The sequence below is a fragment of the Microcebus murinus genome, chromosome 14 (genome assembly GCF_040939455.1).
Source record: "Microcebus murinus isolate Inina chromosome 14, M.murinus_Inina_mat1.0, whole genome shotgun sequence".
In the NCBI taxonomy this organism is placed as follows: Eukaryota; Metazoa; Chordata; class Mammalia; order Primates; family Cheirogaleidae; genus Microcebus; species Microcebus murinus.
Genome location: NC_134117.1, coordinates 60,030,127 through 60,057,766, shown reverse-complemented (window position 1 = coordinate 60,057,766; position 27,640 = coordinate 60,030,127). Strand labels below are relative to the sequence as shown.

The 27,640-nt window shown below is 36.6% G+C and overlaps 1 protein-coding gene across 2 annotated transcripts in view; it reads left to right on the top strand.

Moving 5' to 3' along the window:
• ADK (adenosine kinase) overlaps positions 1 to 27,640 on the top strand; it is a 519,384-nt gene that overhangs the window by 465,327 nt on the left and 26,417 nt on the right. For both annotated transcript variants that reach the window (XM_012759893.2, XM_012759894.3), the window contains exon 10: positions 20,048 to 20,134. In XM_012759893.2, the coding sequence (XP_012615347.1) occupies positions 20,048 to 20,134 (87 nt within the window). The remainder of the gene's footprint in view (positions 1 to 20,047; positions 20,135 to 27,640) is intronic.

The window sequence follows — 27,640 nt, the reverse complement described above, 5'->3', positions numbered from 1 at the left end:
GATTACAGGCGTGAGCCACCATGTCTGGCCTCCCTGTGGTTTTAATTTGTATTTCTCTGATGATTAGTGATATTCGGCATTTTTTCATGTTTTTTGGCCATTTGTATATCTTTTGAAAAATGCCTATTCATATTGTTTGCCGACTTTTTAATGGGGTTCTTTTTTTCTTGCTGAGTTGTTTGAGTTCTTTCTAGAATAGATTCTGAATATTAGTCCTTTGTCGGACACATAGTTTGCAAGTATTTTCTCCCATTCTGTAGTTTGTTTATTCTTTTGATTCTTTTGCTGTACAGCAGCTTTATAGTTTAAGTAAGTCACATCTAGTTTTGGTGTTATTGGATTTGCTTTTGGGTTTTAGTCATAAATTCTTTGCCTAGGCCAACATCCAGAAGAGTTTTTCCCAGGTTTTCTTCAAAGATTCTTATTGTTTCAGGTCTTGCTTCCCTTCAATCCCCCCTGCCAGACAGGGTCTCACTCTGTCAGCCAGGCTGAAGTGCAGTGGCACAGTCTAGCTCACTGTAGCCTTGAACTCCTGGACTCAAGCCATCCTCCCACCTCAGCCTCCCCAGTAGCTGGGACTCTAGATATATACCACCATGCTTGGCTAATTTTTAATTTTTCTCTCTCTTTTTGTTTTTGTTTTTGTAGAGATGGGGGTCTCACTATGTTACCCAGGCTGGTCTTGAACTACTGGCCTCAAGCAATCCTTCTGCCTTGGCCTCACAAAATGCTGGGATTACAGGCATGAGCTATCGCGCCCAGCCTACGTCTTACATTTAAGTCTTTAATCCAACTTGAGTTAATTTTTTATATGGTGAGAGATGAGGATCCAATTTCATTCTTCTGCATATGCCTACCCAATTTTCCCAACACCATTTATTGAATAGTTTGTCCTTTCCCCAGGATCTGTTTTGTCAACTTTGTCAAAGAGCAGTTGGTTGTAGATATGATATATGGTTTTATTTCTGGGTTCTCTATTCTGGTCCATTGATCTTTGTGTCTGCTTTTATGCCAATACCATGCTGTTTTGGTTACTATGCCATTGTAGTATATTTGAAGTTAGGTAATGTGATGCCTCTAATTTTGTTGTATCTGTGGATTGCTTTGGACAGTGTGGACATTTTAGCAATATTGATTCTTCTGATCCATGAGCAAGAGACGTTTTTCAACTTGTTTGTATCATCTATGATTTTGTTCATCAGTGATTTGTAGTTTTCCTTGTAGAGATCTTTCTCTCCTTGGTTAAATTTATTCCTAAGTATTCTATTTTTTGCAGCTATTATAAAGGGGATTGAGTTTTTGATTTGTTTTGATTTAGTTCTCAGTTTGGTCATTGTCAATGTATAGAAATGCTTTATTTTTTTAATTTTGTATTGATTCCTAACTTTATTTTGTTGTGGTCTGAGAAGGCACTTGATATGATTTTGGTTTTTTACAATTTTTTAAGATTTGTGACGCAAAATGTGGTCTATCTTTGTTCCATGTGCTGATGAAAAGAATGTATATTCTGCAGTTGTTGAGCAGAATGTTCTGAAAATGTCTGTTTTGTCTATTTGGTCTAAAGTCCAATTTAAGTACAAGGTTTCTTTGTTGATTTTCTGTCTCAATGATCTATCTAGTGCTATGAGTTGTGCATTGAAGTCTCCCACTATTTTTGTGTCATTCTATATCTCTTTTAAGTCTAATAATATTTGTTTTGAGAATGTAGGTGCTCCAATGTTGGGCACATATATATTTAGAATCATTGTATCTTCTTGCTTAAATTGATACCTTTATCATTATATAATGACCTTGTCTTGTTTTACTGTTTTTGATTTGAAGTCTGTTTTATCTGATATAAATATAGCTATTCTTTCCTGCTTTTGGTTTCTGTTTGCATTGAATATCTTTTTCCACCCCTTTACTTTCAGTCTGTATATGTCTATGGGTAAAGTGAGTTTCTGGTAAATGGCATATAGTCGGATCATGGTTTTTTAATCTATTCTGCCAATCTATATATCTTTTAAGTGAAGCATTTAATCCATTTACATTCAAGGTTAATATTTGGTTTATGAGGCTTTGTTCTTGACATATTAATTGAATTCTAGGTGTTTCATATATTCTTTGTTCCTTTTTGTCTTTGTGGTATGCTGAACTTCTGTCGTGGTACCATTTAATTCTTTTCTTCCTCCTTTATGTAATTGCTTTATTAGACCTTTGAGTTTTATACGTTCATGTGTTTTCTTGATGAGGAATATTGGCCTTCCTTTTCCATGTTTAAGACAACTTTGAGCATTTCCTGTAGAGCTGGTCTAGTAGGGACAAATTCTCTCAGCACGTGCTTATCTGGAAAAGATGTTTTTTCTCCTTCATTTATGAAGCTTATTTAGGCAGGATAAAAAAGTCTTGGCTGTCAGCACTTTTTTTCTTTCAGCACTTTGAAAATGTCATCCCATTCTCTTCTGGCCTATAAGGTTTCTGCAGAAAGGTCTGCTACTAGTCTGATGGAGTTTCCTTTATAGGGAACTAGACAGTTTTCTCTTGCTAGTTTTAAAATTGTTTCTTTCATTTTGACTTTAGTCATTCTGATTATAATGTGTAAAGTCCTTTTTGTAGTGTATTCACCTGGGGATTGTTGGGCCTCTTATATCTGAATGTCTAACTCTTTTGCTAGTCCTGAGAAGTTTTCATCAATTAGTTCCTTAAATAGATTTTGTAAACTTTTTAATCTCTCCTCCCCCTCAGGATTACCAATAATTTGTAAGTTTGGTTGCTTTATGTCGTCCCAGGCATCTGGGAGGTTTTGCTCATTTCTTAAAATATTTTTATCTGACTGGATTATTTCAAAAGACCTGTCTTTAAATTCTGAGATTCTTTCTTCTGATTGGTCTATTGTTCTTGAAGCTCTTGAATGAGTTTTATATTTCTCTCAATGAATTTTTCAGCTCCAGAATTTGTTTGGGTTTATTTATTTATTTTTTTTAAAGATGTCTATCTCCTTGGTAAATTTCTCATTCATATCCTGAATTGATCTTCTGATTTCTTTGTATTGATTTCTACATTTCTCTTGAATATCACTAGCTTCTTTACAATCAATATTTGGAGTTATTTATCTGGCATTACAAAGAATTCTTTTTGATTAAGATTCATTGCTAAGTGATTTGGGGGTCCTTGGGTGGTTTCATATTTCCTGTGTCCTTCCATTGACATCTGCACACCTAATGTAACAGTTGCTTATTCTGATTTTTTGAAATTGCTTTTGAATGAGAGAATTTTTCCTGAACATGTGTATATTAATATGTTGTTAGTCAAATAGGACACTGGCTTTGGTTTTAGGTGCCTACAATAGTGTGATCTTTGTCTGATTTCTTAGGCAGTACACCAGATCAATGGTATCTGTGATTTCCTTGGTGGCTTAGAGTACAGTTACTAGTTGAGGCTGTGGTGAAGTTTTGCCAGTGAATTATACTCTAGCTGAGCCAGTCTTTGGACCCCAGTGGTGGACGCAGTGGGCCAAATATGCCTGATTTTAGGCTTTTTGTTTTTTGTTTTGTTTTAATGAGAAGGAATTTGGCTGTGAAGGGACATAAAAGAACTTTCTGAGATCAGTATATTTATAGCAGCATTATCCAATAGAACTGTCTACAGTGATGGCCATATTCTATATCTGTGTTGTCCAATATGGTAGCCTGTGTCACTATTGAGCACTTGACATGTGGCAAATGTAACCAAGGAATTATATTTTTAATTTTATTTGATATCAATGAATTTACATGTAAATAGCCACATGTGGCTAGTGACTATATATTGGATGGCACAGTTCTATAGCTTGGCAAGCATGTCAACTACACAAGTACATATTTTTCAAAACTCATCAAACTGTACATTTAAGATTTGTGCACTTTGCTTTATATAAATTAAACTCCAATAAGAAATATGATAAACAAAAAGGTTTAGTTGTAAGCACTTAAAACAATAGCAAAACCTTTAATGATGAGAGCAATGAAAGAAACAACCAACTTCCCTAGGCTTTGTGGCCAAAAATTCCAACCATGAGTCTAAAGGTTTGTTACAGCTATTAAAATATAATTAAGAGAATATGGCATCCCACACCAAGTTGGGCCCAGTGACTCTTAGAACAGCAGGCCTAATCTCTGATGAATATGACAACAAATTTAAGAGTATCTAGACACGGCTGGGCATGGTGGCTCCTGCCTATAATCCTAGCACTCTGGGAGGCCAAGGTGGGTGGATCCTTTGAGCTCAGGAGTTCAGACCAGCCGAAGCAAGAGTGAGATCCCATCTCTACCATAAATAGAAAGAAATTAGCCAAACAACTAAAAATAGAAAAAAAAAGTTAGCCGAAGGCCGGGCGCGGTGGCTCACGCCTGTAATCCTAGCTCTCTGGGAGGCCGAGGCGGGTGGATTGCTCGAGGTCAGGAGTTCGAAACCAGCCTGAGCAAGAGCGAGACCCCGTCTCTACTATAAAATAGAAAGAAATTAATTGGCCAACTAATATATATACAAAAAATTAGCCAGGCATGGTGGCGAATGCCTGTAGTCCCAGCTACTTGGGAGGCTGAGGCAGTAGGATTGCTTGAGCCAGGAGTTTGAGGTTGCTATGAGCTAGGCTGACGCCATGGCACTCACTCTAGCCTAGGCAACAAAGCGAGACTCTGTCTCAAAAAAAAAAAAAAAAAAGTTAGCCGAGCACAGTGGCACATGCCTATAGTCCCAGCTACTCGGGAGGCTGAGGCAGAAGAATCGCTTGAGCCCAGGAGTTTGAGGTTGCTGAAAGCTAGGCTTATGCCACGGCACTCTAGCCTGGGCAACAGAGTAAGAATCTGTCTCAAAAAAAAAAAAAAAAAAAAAGTGTATCTAGACTGGTTCTCTTCTCATCATGGGTTAAAAAAAAAAAAGAATAAAAAAGAGTATCTAGACTGGCTCTGTTCTCATCACGGGTTTTTTTTCTTCTTTTTTTTTTTTTGAGACAGAGTCTCATTCTGTTCCCTGGGCTAGTGTGCTGTGGTGTTAGCCTAGCTCACAGCAACCTCAAACTCCTGGACTCAAGCGATTCTTCTGCCTCAGCCTCCCAAGTAGCTGGGACTACAGGCATGTGCCACCATGCCTGGCTAACTTTTTTCTATTTTTGGTAGAGACGGCGTCTCACTCTTGCTTAGGCTGGTCTCGAACTCCTGAGCTCAAACAATCCACCCACCTCGATCTCCCAGAGTGCTAGGATTACAGGCATGAGCCACCATGCCCAGCCATTATGGGATTTTCTATTGCAAAAATTTCCTAATTGGCTGAGCATTGGCTGAGCTCATGCCTGTAATCTCAGCACTTTGGGAAGCTGAGGCAGGAGGATTGCTTAAAGGCAGGAGTTCAAGACCAGACTGAGCAACATAGGGAGACCCTGCCTCTACAAGAAAATGTTTTAAATTAGCCAGGCATGGTGGCATACCCCTGTAGTCCTAGCTACTTGGGAGGCTGAGGTGGGAGGATCACTGAGCCTAGGAGTTGGAGGATGCAGTGAGCTATGATTGCACCACTGTACTCAGCCTGGGCGACACACCTTGTCTCTAAAACAAATAAAAAATTTAAAAAAAGTTTCCAAATTAAGCGTACTTCATTTGAGAGAACTGAATGAGGGACAAATGGGGAATGATGATTTACTTTTCAGCAGACATTGCAAAGGAATCTGATTACTATTCATTTGTGAGATAGAAATACTGAGCAGTATCAACATAGCAATTGTATTTTCAGTCTCTGTTTAGGGTAAATAAAAAATATATAGCAATTTAAAGATAGCATAGTAGTAAAGATGGAACCTAATCAAAGGTATGCTAGTATATATTTTAACAACTATCTCATAGCAAGCCAAGTTTGTTGTGTTTTCCAATTTCTATGGTGTAAATATTCCCACCATGACTCACCATGTCAATCCACCAAGGTGATTTGGGAAGAGAAATGCACAATCAACTCATATAAGCTGGTGTGAACTCTGTTTCTGAACTGCTCCCACCAATCACTATCATCAAGGGACAGAATTATCTTGGTTTTAGTTTAGTTCTTTAGATTAATCAGTCTTTTCCAGAACTGTATCTTTGCCCAGAAACTCTACTGAACCACAGATAGTTTAGGTAGGCTACAGCTCAACTCTACCTTCTTTAACAGAAGGATGAGTATGATCCTTATAGTATTTCTGCAACTTTTTTATTAAAACTCAATGCTACAGCTTCTGTTCATAAAGAATTCTGAGGAGTACAGCCAAGCTTTAAAAGCAGTGTAAAATTTTGTACTTGAGAAGTTCTTTTTGTTACAGGTAATTAACCATACGTTTACACATTTTAATCTGGTTTTAACTGCAAGAGAGATTGGCAAATTACTCAATAAAGAAAAGTGTTCTGCTTAAATTGGATAAAATGGTTATCTGGTGGTGTTTATCGCTGTATTCAAAGTAGACACATAATCTGTGAATCCAATTTAGTTTATTGGACAATAAATAGTACTCAGAACTTTTGTCAGTGTTTGATGGTCACGGTATCCATTGAAACTGACTCCATACTTTGGGGATTTTAGTTTTATTATATAGTATAGAATGTTTTAAAAATATTGTCATTATCATTCCTATAAACCAGATTATACTGAACATCAGTGATATTTCAGCAATGCTTCTATCACTCTAAGATTTCTTCTACTCCATAAAGAAAAAATGAATCAGCAGTCCCCTCTTATCTAAGGCAAGTTTTCCTTTTAAACTTGTAAACATTTTCTATTGCTACCATCAACAATTCAAACAGGAATTTTACTGATGTAAATAAAGTCCATGATTAGAAGTAGTGTCATCAATAGCTTCTTCTTTAAAAACAGAGAATAGCTTTGTATGTTCATGTCTGTTTTTAAAATCTTGACTGGTACACTCAAAGGAAGTTTTATGATTTTTAGAAGAGATACTTCAGAATACCAGTAATATTCTTTATCCTACTACTACAATGATGAGGACCAGTCCACTAAAATATTAAGAAAGCCATTAATGTTTGGTCTCTCAGTATTTTTCATAGCTGTGATGCCTTGGTCCACATTATCTGATAAATGCTTCTTCCCATTCTCCCAGCCATAAGAATCCATGATCTCTTTATAAAGAAGAATCACATGCATATTAATACAGATGTTTGTTAGATTTATAAGGCATTGTCATGAGGTGAACCCCACATGTGTCACCAGGATTGATTGCCCTAGTTTGATCCAATCCAAGTGCTAACTCAAAGCCCTCTTATCAGAGCCTTCTACCTTTAAGCAGGATCTAAATCTAGGTTTATTTAGTCATAAACAAGTCCTCATTTCAAAATGGTAGAAAATAACTTTCATGAAGGTGCCCGTCAAATCATATTTTCATGATTTCTCCAGAATGTGTTCAACACAGATTCTGAAAAGCTTTTTGAAAAAGGTCATGCAAGGTTGAATTTATTCACTGTTGAAATGGCATACTACTCTCTGAATTTAAAGCAATTGTACAATTTCCTTTTATGCAAGCATCTAAAATGCTATATTAAATCCTAATAACTCTAAAAAGCAGAATCATTGACAACTAGAACCTTTAGTTTATTTGGCTTACTTGGTTTACTAAACTAAGCTAGAGAAGTATATAGTTATGTACTACTTAGTCAAAATCAGTCAATATATAGTGAGTTCATACTACACTAGATTTCAGGGGAGAATCAAATATAAAACATATAGACACCAGTCTCAAAGAACTTAAAATATAGTAGGAATAATCATTCAGTAATAAATGTTAATTGTGCTGTATAGTATCAAAAGCTAGGAATGAGAGTAAGTCATGATTCTTACCCACAAGGACTTCACAGTTTAGTTGAGAAGACATTTGTAAATAAATAATTATAAATACTTTCATGAAAGTATGTGAAGATTAAGTGATGGCATAAAAGAGAAAGTAATCAGTTCTGCTTAGAGGTCAGAAACAACAGCCAAGAGGACATGGCCTTATGTGGGATTTGGAGTAAAAGACAATTTGAGAAGTATACTTGATGTGTTCACAGGAATAAAAAGAAAGCATGGCCTATTGGGGAACTTATGAGTACAACCAAAGAGTAACCACAAGCTAGGGAATGGCACAAGATGAAGTGTGAACAGTAGGCTGAATTCATATCCTAGAGTTAAGACTTCATTCAGTAAAGAACCATTGAAGGGTTTTTATTTTATTTTTGAGACAGAGTCTCACTTTGTTGCCCAGGCTAGTGAGTGCCATGGAGTCAGCCTAGCTCACAGCAACCTCAAACTACTGGGCTCAAGCAATCCTCCTGCCTCAGCTTCCCAAGTAGCTGGGACTACAGGCATGTGCCACCATGCCCAGCTAATTTATATATATATATTAGTTGGCCAATTAATTTCTTTCTATTTAAAGTAGAGACAGGGTCTCGCTCTTGCTCAGGCTGGTTTCGAACTCCTGACCTCGAGCAATCCACCTACCTCGGCCTCCCAGAGTGCTAGGATTATAGGTGTGAGCCACCGTGCCTGGCTGAAGGGTTTTTATTTTAACAGAGAAATAACATGATCAGGTTTGTATTCATGAAAAATGACTCTTTTCATTCAACAAATATTTATTGAGCACCTATAATGTGCCAGGCATTCATTGTTCTGAATGCTAGGGATCATCAGACAAATTATTGCCTTTTCTGTAGCCCTCTTATCTAGGCAGCCAAGTTTTATCCCATGAGCCCTAGTTCCTTTTCTGTGTACAACTGACTGAACCTTACTAAAGTTAGACAACTCCTAGATGACCAGTGACCTGTGAGCTAAACCAGTAGAGGAAACCAGTTCTCATAGATAAGAGAATGGAGCAGATTCACATAAAGAAGCAGAGGGAGAACAGGTTGAAAGAGAACTACTTTTACAGTAAGATTAAAGTTATATGCTTTACTAAAGATATCAGAAACTGCTTAAAGAAGAAAATATTCACTCACCCAGACACACTAAACAAAGGAGTTTTAGAGTAGTAATTCTGTCTATCATTTTCTTGGTCACTTTTCTATGAAAAACTATTTTCATATGCAGAGCAACCATTCATTAATTCTCTTATTTGTCTACATTTAGCATTGAAGACTTCAACTGGAATTAACTTGAAACATTTGTAGAACATTAGAAGAAAATTTGAACAAACTAAGAGACTTCACCACAAACAGTGATATCAAGTCAGATAGTCCACAAAGTCAAAACCATGCCTTCAGAAGCAGTAATTTTAAATGAAACCTGAATCCCCTATCCTCAAAAGTCTTATTTTAAGATTAATAATATTCTTGTCCATTTTATCATAAAAAAGACTTATCGAGTGCTTACTTTATACCAACTTTTACTCTAAGACTGCGGTCCCCAACCCCCATGCTGTGGACTGGTACAGGTCTATGGCCTGTTAGGAATTGGGCCACAAAGTAGGTGGTGAGCAGCAGGTGAGCGAGCGAAGCTTCATCTGTATTTACAGCCACTCCCCATCGCTCACATCACCACTTGCGCTCTGCCTCCTGTCACATGAGTCACTGTCTCCCATAACCCCCTGAGGGGACTGTCTAGTTACAGGAAAACAAGCTCAGGGCTCTCACTGATTCTGCATTATGGTGAATTGTATACTCCATTATATATTACAATGTAATAATAATAGAAATAAAGTGGACAATAAATGTAATGTGCTTAAATCATCCCCAAACCATCCCCTCTCCACCCCAGTCTGTGGAAAAATCATCTTCCTTGAAACCAGTCCCTGGTGCCAAAAAGGTTGGAAACCGCTGCTCTAAGTGGTTTTATATGTATGAACTAATTTACCATTCACAAAATCCGTGTAATTATTGTATGAGAAAATTGAGGCGTAGAAGGTTTAACTTGGTTATCAGATAGTAAATGGCAAAGTTGGAATATCAACCCACGCGGTCTGGCTCATACTTGTAACCACAATGTTACACTGCCTCTGTTCTCTATGGAGTATTTGTCAATTTAATTTTGTCAAATTTAGTACCAGGCTTAAGAGAATTTAAATGTCAGTTAACTCCTGTATGCTGTTTAATCAAAATCTGTTTTGTCCATGACCATCTTTTTTCAGAAAAAATGGTGGCACCATTGCTTGAATGGCAACTTTGGAATCATATTTTACTGCTTCTCTCCCATTCATTTTGCTCCTAAGTCCTGCCTTTGCCATAGGACCCTAGGCAGTTGGCAAACTCTGAGTCTCAATGTCTTTGTTTATAAAATAAGGTCAATAATACCTAACACATGGGATTGCAGTGAGAATGAATTATATGAGTATTCTTGTGTAGTATATAAATGCTTAAATAGAATATGTAAGTGCTTTATAAATACACTATGTAAAGCACTAGGTGCAGTACTTTTTCACTCAAAAACTGCAGTTGCATTCCTTTGCCTGATGCATCAAATCCAGACTTTTGCTGGCTTTCAAAGTCTCCCTAGAAATGGCTAGACTCCACCTATCTTGCTTTATTTTTTGCCTTACCTGGGAAATAAACTTTCTTCTCTCTCTAGTCCTCCTAGAACATACACACCTTTCTTTTCCTCTCTTCTTTATTATCCACATCTTTAAGATCTAGCTTAAGTTCAGTGTTCTCCATGAAACCATCTCCAGTTAATTAAATTCATATTGTTTCTCCCCTTCCTTGAACTCCCGTTGGAATTATAATGGGTATTACATTGTATGATACTTTATAAATTCTTTCACATATGCTAGATTTCTCCTTCCATCTAGATTCTAAACTACTTGAGGAGACAGATCCTGTTTTAATATTTCTTCTGCATCTCCCCCAAAGAATCTAACAGTATGAAGAGCTCATAGCTATTATTCAACAAATATTTATTGTCTGATTAAAGAAAATAAGCTCCGAAGAATACCTTATAAAATTATATAGGGCTTTATATTTGACAGGGTGTTTTCATAATGTTGTTATTACCTAATCCATGTAATAGTCACAGAAAATAGGTGCAGCAAGTAATATCTTCATTTTTAAATAATAATAACCGAGTTTAAGTTACATTGTGATTTGCGTAAGGTTTCTTGGTAAATACCATCATTGACCCTACTCTCAACCTGCACCATTCCAGTCCATTCTCTATAAGGCTGACAGAATAATCTTTTTAAATCAAAAATGGGATTGTGTCACACCCCTGTTTAAAACCAATGGTTTTCCATTTTACGTAGAATGAAATACTATAAACCCCCCACATTCACCATACTGTAGTTACAGTGGCCACCTCTACCTTAAATAGGCTTAGTTCACCAAGCTTGCTACTAGCCCAGGACCTCTGCACTTGAATTTTCTACCCCTGGACCTTCAGGTGGCTTGCTTCTTCTTGCCCTTGAAGTCTCAACTCAAATATCACCTCCTCAATGAGGAAGTAACATTTTCCTCCTCTGTCACACTTCAACACATTATCCTGTTTTATTTTCTCTGTGGATTCTATTCATATCTCAACTTACCTTGTTCATTTGTTCCTTGTGTATTGTCTATCCACACTAGAATATAGGCCCCTTAAAAGCAGTTTTTATTTGTCCAGTTCACATCTGTATTCCCAGTTCCTAATAGAGTACCTGACACATGATAGGCTCTTAATAAATATTTGTTAAATAAAATAAGCCGGGCGTGGTGGCTCACGCCTGTAATCCTAGCACTCTGGGAGGCCGAGGCGGGCGGATTGCTCAAGATCAGGAGTTCGAAACCAGCCTGAGTAAAAGCGAGACCCCGTCTCTACCAAAAATAGAAATAAATTAATTGACCAACTAAAAATATATATACAAAAAAAAAATTAGCCGGGCATGGTGGCGCATGCCTGTAGTCCCAGCTACTCGGGAGGCTGAGGCAGGAGGATCGCCTGAGCCCCGGAGATTGAGGTTGCTGTAAGCTAGGCTGATGCCATGGCACTCACTCTAGCCTGGGCAACAAAGTGAGACTCTGTCTCAAAAAAAAATAAAAATAAAAAAATAAATAAAATAAAATAGCCGAGCCAAAACCAGACTAAAACCATGGGGTTTTTTACTCCTAATCTAGTATACTTCCCACCATTTCATTTATCCTGCTTTTCATGAAAGCACTTACATTAAATACCTTTTGGAACTACACTAAGAATTGATATTCATAATAATGACATTAAGATGTGCTGTAGGATTCTCTATTATCAAAGAAAAATTTCATTCACTTCAATAAACTAAACTAATTAAAGCAGAGATGTCATGGTATATTATTATATTATATTAATACAGTTAGAAAGATTTCCAACTAAAAAGACTTTCTGCTTTTTCTTTAGTTAACTAGAAAATTAAATTAACTCAGAGTTCTTCATTCCCCAAAAGTCCTTGTTAATTAGGATTGTTCTATAAATCTCTATTATTAGCAGAGTTTGTCATCTGTTTCATTACCCTGTTTATTAGGGCACTCTGAGCAGGGTGTCTTTGCTCATATCCTGGTATGTGTGTCCTAATGAAAAGAAAAGCATTTCCTGGATTCTCGTTTTTTTCCTGTTCTTTGACATAGGCATGTTTCATGCTATTAGCATAACAACTTAGTTTCCTTGTATCAGTTCCCTCTATAAAGTAGGAATGATATTATTGACTTGGCTATTAAGCAAAGTAATTAAATTTAAGGTTTATTTAAAATAAAAGTATTAATGCTTCACAACATTGTTTATGATAATAGAAGAATGAAAATAACCTAAAAGTCTATCAGTAAAGGACTGGTCAATTAATTATAGTATATCTGTACAATGGACTATTATGCAGCAATAAAAAATAATGAGAATATTCTCTGTTTACCAATATAGAAAGATCTCCAAGTGAAAAAAATATGGCCCAGAGTAGCCTGAATAGTATGATACCTATTTTTTTTTTTGGGGGGGGGGGAAGAGGGAGGGATTAAGAATGTATTTTGCTTGTATATGCATAGAGAAATTCTGAAAGCAATAAAAGTGATAACCAGATTAGAAGTAGAAGGCATGGAAACCAGCTAAATGGGAGAGGGGGAAGAGGGAGATTTTATAAGGATACCTTTTCATATTTTTTATATTTTTGAAACATATCAATACATTACCTATTCAAAAAGTTAAAAGCAAATAAACACAACTAAAAGCAATATGTGATTTTTGCAATATGTGACTGAATCCTGTACTGGATGAAAAAAAATTGCTATAAAAGACATTAGGATAATTAACAAAATTGGAATATAGACTATAGATTAGATAAAATTAAATTTTTTTCTAAATTTATGAACTATACACTTCTTACCTAATATAATATCCTTTTTCTTAAGAAGTACACACTGAAGTACTAAGGGATAAAGGGCATAATTTATGTAACCTATGCTCAAAAGGTTTGAAAGAATAAATAATACTATACATATATAGGAGGAATGATAAAACAAATGTGGCAGAATGTTAAAAACTAGTGAATCTGGATAAATGTTTTATGAGAGTTATCTTTATGTTTCTTGGAACTTTTCTGTTAGTTTAAAATTATTTCCTTTAAGGTATCTCCATATTGCTTTCACCAGAGGTTGCACTAGTTTGCAGTCCCACCAGCAGTGTAGGAGTGTTCCTATCTCTCCGTATCCACACCAACATTTATTGTTTTGGGACTTTTTGATAAAGGCCATTCTCACTAGAGATAAGTAATATCTCATTGTAGTTTTGATTTGCATTTCCCTCATGATTAGAGATATTGAGCATTTTTTCATATGTTTGTTGGCCATTCTGTCTTCTTTTGAAAAGTTTCTGTTCATATCCTTTGCCCGCTTTTTGATAGGGTTGTTTGATTTTTTCTTGCTGATTTTCCTGAGTTTTAAATAGATTCTGGTTATCAGCCCTTTATTGGATATCTAGCATGCGAATATTTTCTCCTATTCTGTAGGTTGTCTGTTTGCTCTTATGACAGTTTCCCTTGCTGTGCAGAAGCTTTTTAGTTTGATCAGGTCCCATTTATTTAATTTTGTGGCTGCTGTGATTGCCTTTGGGGTATTCTTTATAAATTCTTTGCCTAGGCCAATGTCTAGAAGAATATTTCCAACATTTTCCTCTAGAATTCTAATAGTTTCACATCTTAGGTTTAAGTCTCTTACCTAGTGTGAGTTGATTTTTGTGAGAGGTGAAAGGTGTGGATCCTGCTTCAGTCTTCTACATGTGGCTATCCAGTTTTCCCAGCACCATTTATTGAATAAGGATTCTTTTCCCGAGTGTATGTTTTTGTCTGCTTTGTCAAAGATTAGATGGCTATATAAGGATTGTTTTATATTTGGTTCTCAGTTCTGTTCCACTGATCAATGTCCCTGTTCTTGTGCCAGTACCAAGATATTTTAATTACTATAGCCTTGTAGTATAGTTTGAAGTCTGGTAGATTGATACCTCCCATTTTGTTTTTATTGCCTAGGATTGCTTTTGCTATATGGGGTCTTCTCTGGTTCCATACGAAGCATGAAATCATTTTTTCTATATCTGAGTAAGAGTATTTCCAATGTTTTCCTCTAGAATTCTAATAGTTTCATACCTTAGGTTCAAATCTATTCAAGTAGATCTACCATTTGATCCAGCAATCCCACTACTGGGCATCTACCCAAAAGAACAAAAGGTACTCTATAAAAAAGACATCTGCACTCGAATGTTTATAGCAGCACAATTCAAAATTGCAAAGTTGTGGAAACAACCCAAGTGCCCATCAATACACGAGTAGATTAATAAAATGTGGTGTATATATATATATATATATATATATACACCATGGAGTACTATTCAGCTATAAGAAACAATGGTGATATAGCACCTCTTGTATTTTCCTGGATAGAGCTGGAACCTATTCTACTAAGTGAAGTATCCCAAGAATGGAAAAACAAGCACCACATGTACTCACCAGCAAATTGGTTTCACTGATCAACACCTCAGTGGACATATAGGAATAACATTTATTGTATATCGGGCAGGTGGGAAGGGGAAGGAGTGGATGGGTATATACATACATAATGTGTGAGATGTGTACCATCTGGGGGATGGTCACGCTTGAAGCTGTGACTCGAGGCGGGAGGGAGAGCAAGGGTAATATACATAACCTTAACATTTGTACCCCCATGACATGCTGAAATAACAAAAAAATAAAATAAAATAAAATTATTTCCAAATAAAAGATTAAAACAAATAAATGAAAACATTAATGCTTTGAAAATTACATCATTATAAGGAATGGTCAAGATACAGGAGCCTCTTATAAGAATCTTAAGTGTTCTTGTTTTTCCTAGTCATACTTTTCACTTTCCAGTAAAGTTTTTGCTATTACTTTTCTGTCTCTTCTTCCATGCCTGTTGATGCTGGATCAGAAGTAGTGGCAGAGATGGTGACTATAGTCTACCTTGAGATTAAAAAACACCTATCTACCTGCCTTTCAACCTGCTGTGGATCTTTTCCAGTATATCTTCTCTACAATTTAGGAGGATATCAACAAAAGAGTAACATACCTTTAACAGGCCAGGTGCACCTGTAATCCTAATACTCTGGGAGGCTAAGGTGGAAGGATTACTCAAGGACAGGAGTTCAAGACCAGCCTGAGCAAGAGCAAGACCCTGTCTCTACTAAAAATAGAAAGAAATTAGCAGACAACAAAAAATCTACATAGAAAAAATTAGCCAGGCATAGTGGTGCATGGCTGTAGTCCCAACCACTGGAGAGGCTGAGGCAGAAGGATTGCTTGAGCCTAGGAGTTTGAGGTTGTTGTGAGCTGGGCTGATTCCATGGCACTCTAGCCTGGGCAACAGAGCAAGACTCTGTCTCAAAAAATAATAATAATTTAAAAAAATACCTTGAATAAAATTGTCTAGGAATATTATAATAATCATGAGGTTCAATGGATATGTTAAAATATATAGTTAATTTATTAGAGGTAGAAGTACAGAAACATTTAATCTAATTGTTTAGCACTGAGTGACTGAATTTTTATTATTTTTCAGTTAGAGACTGTATTCATACAAACTTAGCCATCTCTACTATTTTTGACTTGGCATTATATAATAGATGCATGAAGATGTTTTCATTGTAGCTAGACTGGCCTCTTAAGTGATTAGGCAGTGAAGCTTGTCTCTTAGTAAAGTGAAGAATAAATTATTTGTTTGTATAGACTGTCTGGCGAATGTATAAGATTGATTATTTTGTATTCTAAGTAAGCTAAATTTCATTGTTTTGAATGACGGTTACCCTGAGAGTCTTAACTAATAAATGACACAAACAAAATCTGGTATCAGCTGAATTGTTAGTGCTTGTTTCGTGTCTGCTTAGGGAAGCTCATGATTTAATGTGGTTTCATAGAAGTCTGAGAAATAGGAATAATAATTATTACTAATTCTTTTCCTTCTCACTTTATGAAGAGTTTGCAATGAATTGAGAAATAATTGCTATGACTTATCTTAAGCTAAGTAGAAGTACTTAATCAAAACTAACAGTGCCATTTTCTACAATTAGGGCAGAAAGCTAGTTTTTGCTACTTGTTGCCATAGCTAGTCCAGGACCATTTTATGCCTAAGAAAATTGGTCCCCATGAGAGTCATGTGAGTGTGCGTCTTGGGCTTCATTGGCTGAAAATGTCCATGCCTATAAGCATATCTTCAGATTTAGTGAATGTACTTCATATGGTCATATAGTAAATTGCCTAGAATGGCTATGGGATAGGTCATGCTGGTAAATGTTATTTAGTTTAGTTAGTTGTGTGATTTTTTTTTTTTTTTTTTTTTTTTTGGAGACAGAGTCTCACTTTGTTGCCCAGGCTAGAGTGAGTACTGTGGCGTCAGCCTAGCTCACAGCAACCTCAAACTCCTGGGCTCAAGCAATCCTTCTGCCTCAGTCTCCCGAGTAGCTGGGACTACAGGCATGTGCCACAATGCCCACCTAATTTTTTTTCTAGATATGTTAGTTGGCCAATTAATTTCTTTCTATTTATAGTAGAGACTGGGTCTTGCTCTTGCTCAGGCTGGTTTCAAACTCCTGACCTAGAGCAATCTGCCCACCCCAGCCTCCCAGAGAGCTAGGATTACAGGCGTGAGCCACCATACCCAGCCAGTTGTGTGATTTTTTTTAATAGCTCTATAAACCAGCTTAGATCATCACATTTCAAAAAAACAGAACATACCAAAAATGTAATTGATTATAAATAGTATTGAACATTTTTAAATCCTTATTCCATGACTAGGAACATATTTAAGGATCTTGCAGATTTTCAGGGTCATTATTTTGAAAGAAGTTCTCAGAGTGCTCTAGATATAGAAAATAATGAAAACTGAGCTGTACCTGTACTGAATTTGTGACATCATTTGCATACATGATATTTTTATATACTTATTTATATAAAGAGTATAAAGGTGGAAAACAATTCTGCTTTACATATCAGGAAATTGAATTTCAGATAACAACTAAGAATAAAGTATCTCAATGATCTATACATACATCCAGAAAAAAACGTTTAGTAAACTGCACTTATTTAGAATTTTCAGCTTTTTAGACCAAGAAGTCATGATTCTTAAGAACAAAGTTCAAAATAATCTCTTCCATTGTGAATTAGATTTTATAAAGATTATGCAATCAAAAATGAATAACTTTTTCAAACAAAAAACTCAGGGAATTATATGTAATTGTGGCTTACTTGCAATTTATACATAATTTTCAAATCTATAAATCTAGTAATTCTTATATTATCTAAAATGTTTTATAGACATGTTATATTATTACATGATGTAACCTATTATAAAGAATAATGGTGTCATTAACTTAGCTCATTTCACATATTTAATGCCTGTTTGTTCTTATATATAATAGTTTATAGTTGTTAGTTCCCTTTATAGTATGGTTTGTACTTGGAAGTAATAAAGCTAGATTTCTTTATAAATATTTATGGTACAGACCTTTTCCTAAATCAGACTACAGCCCTTTCCCAATTATTTCTAATAAAATCTGCTTACATCTTTTTTTCTTTTTTTTCTTGGCCTGTGTAACAGTATGTATTACATACTCCCTAGAAAATTTAATCTTGGATATTTATGCCATAACTTGTAATTAATCAAAATCTTGTTAACTGCTATGTAGTCCCTAGTGTTACAAAGTGTAAAAAGTTTAGTTACTTTAAGAGTTTAAATAGGGCCCAGGCGCGGTGGCTCACGCCTGTAATCCTAGCACTCTGGGAGGCCGAGGCGGGTGGATTGCTCGAGGTCAGGAGTTCGAAACCAGCCTGAGCGAGACCCCGTCTCTACTATAAATAGAAAGAAATTAATTGGCCAACTAATATATATACAAAAAATTAGCCGGGCATGGTGGCGCATGCCTGTAGTCCCAGCTACTTGGGAGGCTGAGGCAGTAGGATTGCTTGAGCCCAGTAGTTTGAGGTTGCTGTGAGCTAGGCTGACGCCACGGCACTCACTCTAGCCTAGGCAACAAAGTGAGATTGTCTCAAAAAAAAAAAAAAAAAGAGTTTAAATAGATGCTTTTGTTATGGAGTTTTTTTTAGCATCTATAGTCATATAGTCAAAAAGCAATCACTAAGTAAATGAGTCCTCTTCTTGGATATCAATACTTCCAATAGGATTTTTTTTTGTTTTTTTGTTTTTTTTGAGACAGAGTTTTGCTCTATTGCCCAGGCTAGAATGCCGCAGCGTCAGCCTAGCTCACAGCAACCTCAAACTCCTGGGCTCAACCAATCCTCCTGCCTCAGCCTCCCAAATAGCTGGGACAACAGGCATGTGCCACCATGCCCAGCTAATTTTTTCTATATATTTTTAGTTGGCCAATTAATTTCTTTCTATTTTTAGTAGAGATGGGGTCTTGCTTTTGCTCAGGCTGGTCTTGAACTCCTGAGCTCAAACGATCCGCCCACCTCGGCCTTCCAGAGTGCTAGGATTACAGGAGTGAGCCATCACGCCTGGCCCAGTAGGGTCTTTTTTCATTAATATATCTATGTTTATCTCTTGTTGACAGTATCCATTAATATCAGGTAGCAAAAAGCAGACAGAATATGCTTTTTAAGATTCTTAAGGTTCTCAAGATCGCCTTTTACCTGTTGATCTTGATCTTCAGTGAAATCAAAGTTTATAAATCTTTAGCCACATCTGTCCCCATATAGATGCAAATTTGTGATTTTAGAAGTTCCAGCCCCTAATAAGAAATTCTATCCAATCATTTATATATGGCCTCTAGGCCATATTTCATCACAAGTAACTTCATTCCACTGTTACGTGCCATGTTTGAAGTATTAAATTAGGTTACTCTATAGTCAAAACAACCAAGCCCTGGCCCAGACTGCTCTAGGACATCTGGAGCACTGTCCTAGAGCTGGCTGCACAGTCCCTTTTGTTCTGCCCATGCATTTAGTGCTATCTTTCCCGTTTGCTAGTTGATAGTGACTCCTTTGCAAAACATAACTAGATTAGGTTATTTATAATCAGCCAGCTAAAATCAGTAATCATTGACATTGGCATGAACTATTGTAACAGAATAGTAGTAATGTTTTTATTGTGCCATTGTGATTTTCTATAGAGAAACACCCAAGACTCATTTTATACATATATGAATGTGTATGTATATATACACAAATATATACTTTTTTTTTTAACTTACAGCTCTTTAACTGTGTCCAAAATTTCACTGCCAGGAATGCAGTCAGGCTTAAAGCTTTATTAGAGACCTATGATTCAATCCATACAAACACTTCCTGTAGCTCATAGTTTCTGTTCAATCCTTTGTACTATCCAAAAAGGTATTGCTACCCTTTACAGTCATTCAAAAAAAATGTGAACTACCTAGGTATGTATAATTCTCACAAGACACATACAGCAACATCTATATGCTGAAAATTATAAAAAAGTACTACTTGCAGATGACTTTGCACCTCAATTCCCAAGTGCTCACATACAGAATATGGAGCTCATGTCCTGTCTCTCTCTTTGAATAATAAGTGATGAAGGAGCTTCAAGCTTTACTGGGTGATTTTGTATTGAGTGTTACAAAGAGAAGTCAGTCTGCCTTTCTTTGGTTGTAATTGCAGATAGTGAAGTCACTGCTTTCGCTGTCTTGGATCAAGACCAGAAAGAAATTATTGACACCAATGGAGCTGGAGATGCATTTGTTGGAGGTACAGACTAATTTATTTCATTCTTACGTATAAGTTAAATGTTTTAACCCTTGTTCTACCACATAATCAAGATTTATTAATTTAATAACTTTTAATTTCTTTTAAATAACTTGTAATGTTCTTTCCATATGCTACCATTGTAAGTATTATAAGGGGATTTTACTGCAGGAAAAATATGTGTTTGGCAAAGATAATTTGCTATTATGCTATACCCTAGTCATTTTCACAAGATTAATTGTATCTGTCAGAAAATTGCATAAACAAGCTGCATCAAGTACAGTATATAGCATTCATAGCCCTTCAGGCTTAAATGTTAGCACATTTTTGTTCTCCAAAACAAGTTGTGGTGAATATTAAACAGCATGCTAATAACTAAGGACGATGTCTTTGGATGATATCCTTTGGTTAAAACATCTGCCTCTAATGCAATAGTGTGTGTTTATTATACTAAGAAGGGTTAAATTTTTGCCTGATTTAGGCTCAGTAAGAACTGGCAAATTTTATAAAGACTAATAATTTTGGGAATGCGTAAAATAAGATCAAAAATAAGATCAAAACAATTAGAAGATTTTTGGCTCAATGACTTAGATTGATCTAAAATCTAACTCAAGTTCTTTTGAAAAATCCAAGCTTCTACTAAGTGTAGTTAATTGAGCTAGGTTATGGTCCCTAGAAAGCTTTAGATTCCTGAAAGATAGCCCAAAGGGAGATTCCTATTCGTTTCTTTCTCATAGCATGAGGCAAGACAAGGTAAAGGCAAATGGATAGCACTCTGGGAGGCCAAGGCGGGTGGATCGTTTGAGCTCAGGAGTTCAAGACCAGCCTGAGCAAGAGCAAAACCCCGTCTCTACTAAAAATAGAAAGAAATTAGCTGGACAACTAAAAATATATAGAAAAAATTAGCCAGGCATGGTGGCACGCTACTTGGGAGGCTAAGGCAGAAGCCCAGGAGTTTGAGGTTGCTGTGAGCTAGGCTGACGCCACAGCACTCTAGCCCAGGGAACAGAGTGAGACTATCTCAAAAAAAAAAAAAAAAGGCAAATGGAGCTGGCCATTGTTCCCTTTCCCTGGAGGATAATTTGAATCGTGAGGAACTTATTTAAGTTTGTGGGATAGATTTAACATAATATTGTTTTTTTTAAAAAAAATATTCTTTTAAGGCCAGGCACAGTAGCTCACACCTGTAATCCTAGCACTTTGAGAGGCCAGGGCAGGAAGACTGCTTGAGGTCAGGAGTTCAAGACCAGCCTGAGCAAGAAAAAGACATCATTTCTACAAAAAAAATAGAAAAAATTAGCTGGGCATGGTGGTGTGTACTTGTAGTCCCAGCTACTAGGGAGGCTGAGGCAGGAAGATCACTTGAGCCCTCAAACTCCTTGCTGCCCAGGAATTTGAGGTTGCAGCAAAGCAATGATGACGCCACTGTACTCTAGCCTAGGCAACAGAGCAAGACCCTGTCTCAAAAGAAAAAAAAAATTATTTTAATGGTCTTTTTACTAACATGAATTTTTCATTTTTCTTGCTCTGGAACTATTTGTGCACTGTCTTAAATGAACTGTAAAGATGTTCCATGCCCTATATTCTTTGGAAAGAGTATATACCACAGAGAACATTCTACTTTACCATTATGCTAGCATTTTTTATTTCCTTGCTTTGAAAATCTTCATTATTGGTAATATCAGAGTACTTTGTGGCTAATTTTCCTATTCCATACTCTTTAGAGCTATACTATATAGGCTAAAAATATTTTATTCTGAATTAAGCCATATTCTGTAATACATTAAGGAAATGCTAATAATTTCTTAGTTAGAAATTGGTTAAACCAGGAATCTTAGTCTAGAAACTTTTAAAGTTGTACCCTGTATGTGCATTAAGTTTTTAAAATCTTTAAACAGTAAATATTCTATTTCTTTGACATTCAGTAAAATACCAAATGAGGCCATCATAGATATGATGGTGACCTAATTAGTTACTACATCTGGCCCTGGGGTCCTGAGCTTCCTGGCCCTGCAACAATAGATTTTCTTATAGACACCCACCTGTAATGCTACCAGTACAAGGCAAGAACATACATACTTTTTGAGGGAGAGGCCATTCTTAGGAGACTACCATTTGTATTGTGGCTAGAATGATAAACTACTTCATCAAAGCAGTTATGATTTTTGTTAGAGGATTTTCAACATCTGTTTATCCCACTTGCCTAAGTTCATTATATTTACTGTTAGGGTACAGTTAAGTTAGTAAAAAAGAAATAGAGTGTGGAACAGAGGTTCACAACCTTTTGTTTGTAAAAGGTTGAGAGTGAATATTTTAGGGCCATGCATCCTCAAACTACGGCCCATAGGCCACATGTGGGTGTTTTTGCCCGTTTGTTTTTTTACTTCAAAATAAGATATGTGCAGTGTGCATAGGAATTTGTTCATAGTTTTTTTAAAACTCTAGTCTGAGGGACAGTGAACTGGCCCCCTGTTTAAAAAGTTTGAGGCAGCTGGGCACAGTGGCTCACGCCTGTAATCCTAGCACTCTGGGAGGCCGAGGTGGGCGGATTGCTCAAGGTCAGGAGTTCAAAACCAGCCTGAGCAAGAGCGAGACCCCGTCTCTACTATAAATAGAAAGAAATTAATTGGCCAACTAATATATATAGAAAAAATTAGCCGGGCATGGTGGCGCATGCCTGTAGTCCCAGCTACTCAGGAGGCTGAGGCAGGAGGATTGCATAAGCCCAGGAGTTTGAGGTTGCTGTGAGCTAGGCTGACGCCACGGCACTCACTCTAGCCTAGGCAACAAAGCGAGACTCTGTCTCAAAAAAAAAAAAAAAAGTTTGAGGACCCCTGTTTTAGGCTTTTCAAGCCACATGCTGTATTGCATAGTCTTCTTGTTTTGTTTGTTTGCTTGCCTTTTATTGTTTACAAGACTTTGAAAATGTGAAATCTTTCTTAGCTTTCCAGCTGTGCAAAAACAGACCATAGGCCAGATTCAGCCCACAGGCTACAGGTTGCCAACCCCTTGTGTAAGCATTGGCAACTTCCTCACTTTATTCATTTCTGGCATATCTGACTCCAAACACTGGATTTCACTACACACTGTTGAAATCAGAATAGAGAAAGTAGAAGGCAGGCAAAAACCAGGAATTGGCCATTCTTCAGTTAGATAGCCATTTTTCTCACTTTAAACCTACTCAGTTACTAGGGGTAATCAGATCCTGAAACACTGGGTCATGCAATGAGATGAACACCCATGTCAGTTTATGAATGGAATACTTATGTTGGCATATTCAGCACATTCTGTCAATGTGAGTCAAGCTACAACATAATTGCTGATGAGAAAACTGGGGTAAAGATAGGTTAGGTAACATGCCCATAGTCTCATAGCTACAGGGTAGCAGAGCCAGGATTCAAACCCAGGCAGTCTGGCTCCAGAGTCAATCCTCTTACTCACTGGACTTTATTGCGTCTCTAAACATTTAAGGAAATATCATCATTAGAACTGAGAACCACAGGTCAGCTTTCTTGACAAAAACTGGTTTCACCAAAGAGAATCTTCCTATTATCTGAATAGATGACTTCATTTATAGAAGAGGGGCTTTTGTTATGTGATAAGGTTCTGAGGACTATAAGGTAAGATTGTTGCAGAAAGGAAAGAAACTGAAAGGGAAGAGAATCGAACAACTGTGGTCCCTGGTGAATTTGAACCAAGAGCTTTTTGCTAAGCAGTAAAATTGATTGCACTACAGCGATACAGAAAGCTAGATCATAAACTGCTTTGTTAGCATGGACTCTAAATAAGGGAAGTAATGTGAATCAGCTGTTTAATAACACCAGGCTAAGCTACCTGATACATGTATCTTACAATAGAGATGGTCTATTAATACTAAAAAATCCATTGGTTAAACCCCCCTGCTTACATCTCTACACTGGTGAGAGCCTTTTTACTGGGAATAAAAATAACTCCAGCTGTTGAAGACTCTCTCTACCTTGGACATGAATCTCCAGGGAAGCAGTGGCAACTTTTACATTTACTATGTGGTTTTTTTTCTTTGCTTCATTGCCCAATTAACATATCTCCTTTCTGATTGACATATTCTATATTTGAGTAGTTTATATATTCATCCTGTTACTTTCAAGTTTTGCTGGCCTAAGAGTATTTCTGTCTTTTCTGACTTTGCATATCTATATTCCAGTCTACTTTGTGGTAATTTAACTCTCTGAAGGACAATAATTTTCTTTTCATAAATTTCAAGTTTTTGGATAAAGTATCACTCCAGCTACCATGTGCTTAATTGCCTATCCCAGTACCAAAGTGCCATGTGTTCCTTTTAGCCAGTTAAAAGATACATGACTACATCATGGATTTTCATGTATAATTTTAAAATGAGTACCCCAAATGTACATAAATTAGATTCATAATTCCATCTCAAGGATTTAGTGACAGTGACAAATCCTTCTAGCCTCTACAAGCATACCTCCTTGTTCTGTTTGGAAGTCTTAAGCACTTTGTAACATTTGCTCTTTGTCGCTGGCCAGCTCTGATGGAACTAATCTTTTCACATTTTTCCTCAAAAGCCCAAGTGTTAGGATTGTACCCTTGGAAATGGAGACAATTCTATAATCTCTAAGTATGATTTCCTAATTTCCCAGGTCAGGAGAAAATTTCTTCCTGTTGTCCTGCTGTGCTTTGTCACAGCAGGTCTGCCTTTTCATTTGGAACCCTCTTTGTCACTGCCATAGTGACAAATGGAAACATTGAGAACATTTTTGTGACAGGCACTGTCATTGTTCCTGGTGAAATCTCTTCCCCTGTGTCTTCCCAGTAAATGAAACTGAGAAGAAAAATCATAACAAATAACATGAAAGGAGACCTAATCAATATGTTCCCACTGGGCTGTCAATACCAGCCTGTGTTAATCTAATATGATTTAGTCGTATGTTTTATGGCAGCTGTAGGAATATGGACTAGACCTACAAATCATCTTTAGACTAAGAGTAAGAACACCTTTGACAGATTATGTTCAGGCACATATATACAACTTCCAGATAAAAGACTAGAAACCTCACCCAACAACCAACATTTTTCGGATAAAAAAACCTTCATTAAATGTAGTTAAGAGCCATGTATAGTTTGGAACATTTTATTTTGAATGATAGTAAGGTAACTATGCTGCCTCTAAACACTTTTTATTTTAAATATTCTCATGACAGCTTTAGCAGGGAAAATGTATTATTCCAGAAAGGATTACCTATGATATGCAAATGATTCAAGCCATTTAGCAATCACAATGTAAATAATTCTCCTATTTCATATCTTTCTATGAGCATTAATTTCACTTTCTAATTCATGTTTAGAAAAGAATTTTGGTTTAAAAAAATTGTTTCCAGAACAAGGATGCGACTTCCTCTTCATGTTCAAGCACCTGTCTATACTTCTGAGAGCCATAGAGATTCTCTAATTATCTTCACATTTTCTATCCTCATCTTTTTTGTTTGCTTCCAAACATTTATAGCTTCTTCCCATTCTTCTTAGTTGCTGTTTCATTGTGCTGTGCGTAGAAGAGATGCAGAATTCTTGTGATTTTGTTTTTCTGCACCACCCTCTTCCTTTGCTCTCTAACTCAGAAGACTAGAAAATAATTTGGTGAATGTTAAATATATTGCTTCTTACATTTCTTCCCGCTACAACCGAAACCTTCATATGACCCACTGTCTACTGAGGATTGACTTGATGGTAACCAAGATGACAGCTACCCACTGCTAAACCACCCATGTCAATACCTTTCCTGTCTTTGTACTCTTGTAGGACATCTTCTGTGTTATATGTCTTAAGCAGAAATTTTCCTCAAAATCATCAAGTGAAGTATGGAATTGCTTTGGTCATTAGGAATATAAAACATTCATCATAGGTAAGCAGTTCAAGTTTGTGCAAGGGAAAGGAAGAGATGTTCACACCCTTCCGTAGTCATAGGTTGCTTCATCAGATGCTACACTAGTGTTACACATCCAGAGTCTTAGATAAGCTGAAGTTGAACCAGCATCAAATGTCACAAACCCTGTCTATGATTATTTGAGCCTTTGTTAGTTAAAAGAAATAAGGATTATCCTTTTGTGACCATGATAAGAAAGAGAAATCACTTTGGTTCATGTGAAATATAGGATGATTTTAGAGTGAAGTCTGGAATTTCTCACAAACACTAATGTTTCCTCAAAGATCTAATATCCTGAATGGTCTCCATCTAGAAAAAATTGTAAATAGATAATGGAATTCAAAGGACTTTATCTTTTGGGGATGCGGATAAGACAGAGACAGTCTGAGCCATGTAGGCTATCAGACCTCAAAGCTCAAATGTGAACCTTAGGTTTCCTGCATTTGATGATTATTGAGAAATATTTATTCCAGGAAAATGATGTTAATATGAAAAGGTTTTATTTAGTGGCAGAGGTCCAGAGGAAATGTCATAAGTCAAATTTCTAAAGTTCATTTTCTTAGAATTGTGACTTGACAAAATATATGTGTATAAGTTTCTTGACCTAGAATATTAGTGAGCCACTTGGAACTAGTTTGAGTCCTGTAATAGTCCCAGCATCTATTGCATGAATCTAGTCAAGTTTACTGTCTTATCTGTCTGATTCATACAATGTATATCAGTTAGCTTTTGCTGCATAACTAACCACCTCGAAAACTTAGTAACCTGAAACAACAATCCATTTATTTAGCTCCAACAATTTGTGGGTTGGCAGCTGGGCCTACAGTATGCTAGACAGTTCCTCTGGTCTTGGAGTTTTGAGAGATTTAGTAATTTCCCAAGGTCACATTGAAAGCCAGGATTCAAACTCAAAATTTGACCCCAGAGTTCCTGCCCCTAACACTTTGCTATACTCCCTTCCAGTACTATATCGTCTTATCTCCGCCTCCAAATGAGTAGAAACAGCCAAAGTGGTTTCATAAACACTGGTCTGTAAACTGGTCTGTAAACTGGTACCACTTTATGATATAACAGAGTTTTGACAGTCAATATAAAAATGTAGGGGGAAAATAGTAAGTTTTCATAAAGTTAATTGCATTCAGTTTTAAATCTTGCCCTTCCTACTTTTGGTAAGTTAAATTATCCTTTATGAATAATATTGGTAATAGTGGATTTTTTTTTTTGAGACAAAGTCTCGCTTTGTTGCCCAGGTTAGAGTGAGTGCCGTGGCATCAGCCTAGCTCACAGCAAACTCAAACTCATGGGCTCAAGCAATCCTCCTGCTTCAGCCTCCCGAGTAGCTGGGACTACAGGCATGCACCACCATGCCTGGCTAATTTTTTCTATATATATTAGTTGGCCAATTAATTTCTTTCTATTTATAGTAGAGATGGGGTCTCGCTCTTGCTCAGGCTAGTTTCGAACTCCTGACCTCGAACAATCCGCCCGCCTCGGCCTCCCTGAGTGCTAGGATTAGAGGCGTGAGCCACCACGTCCAGCCAGTAATAGTGGATTTTTAAAAAATATTCCCACCTAGCATAATGAAACTT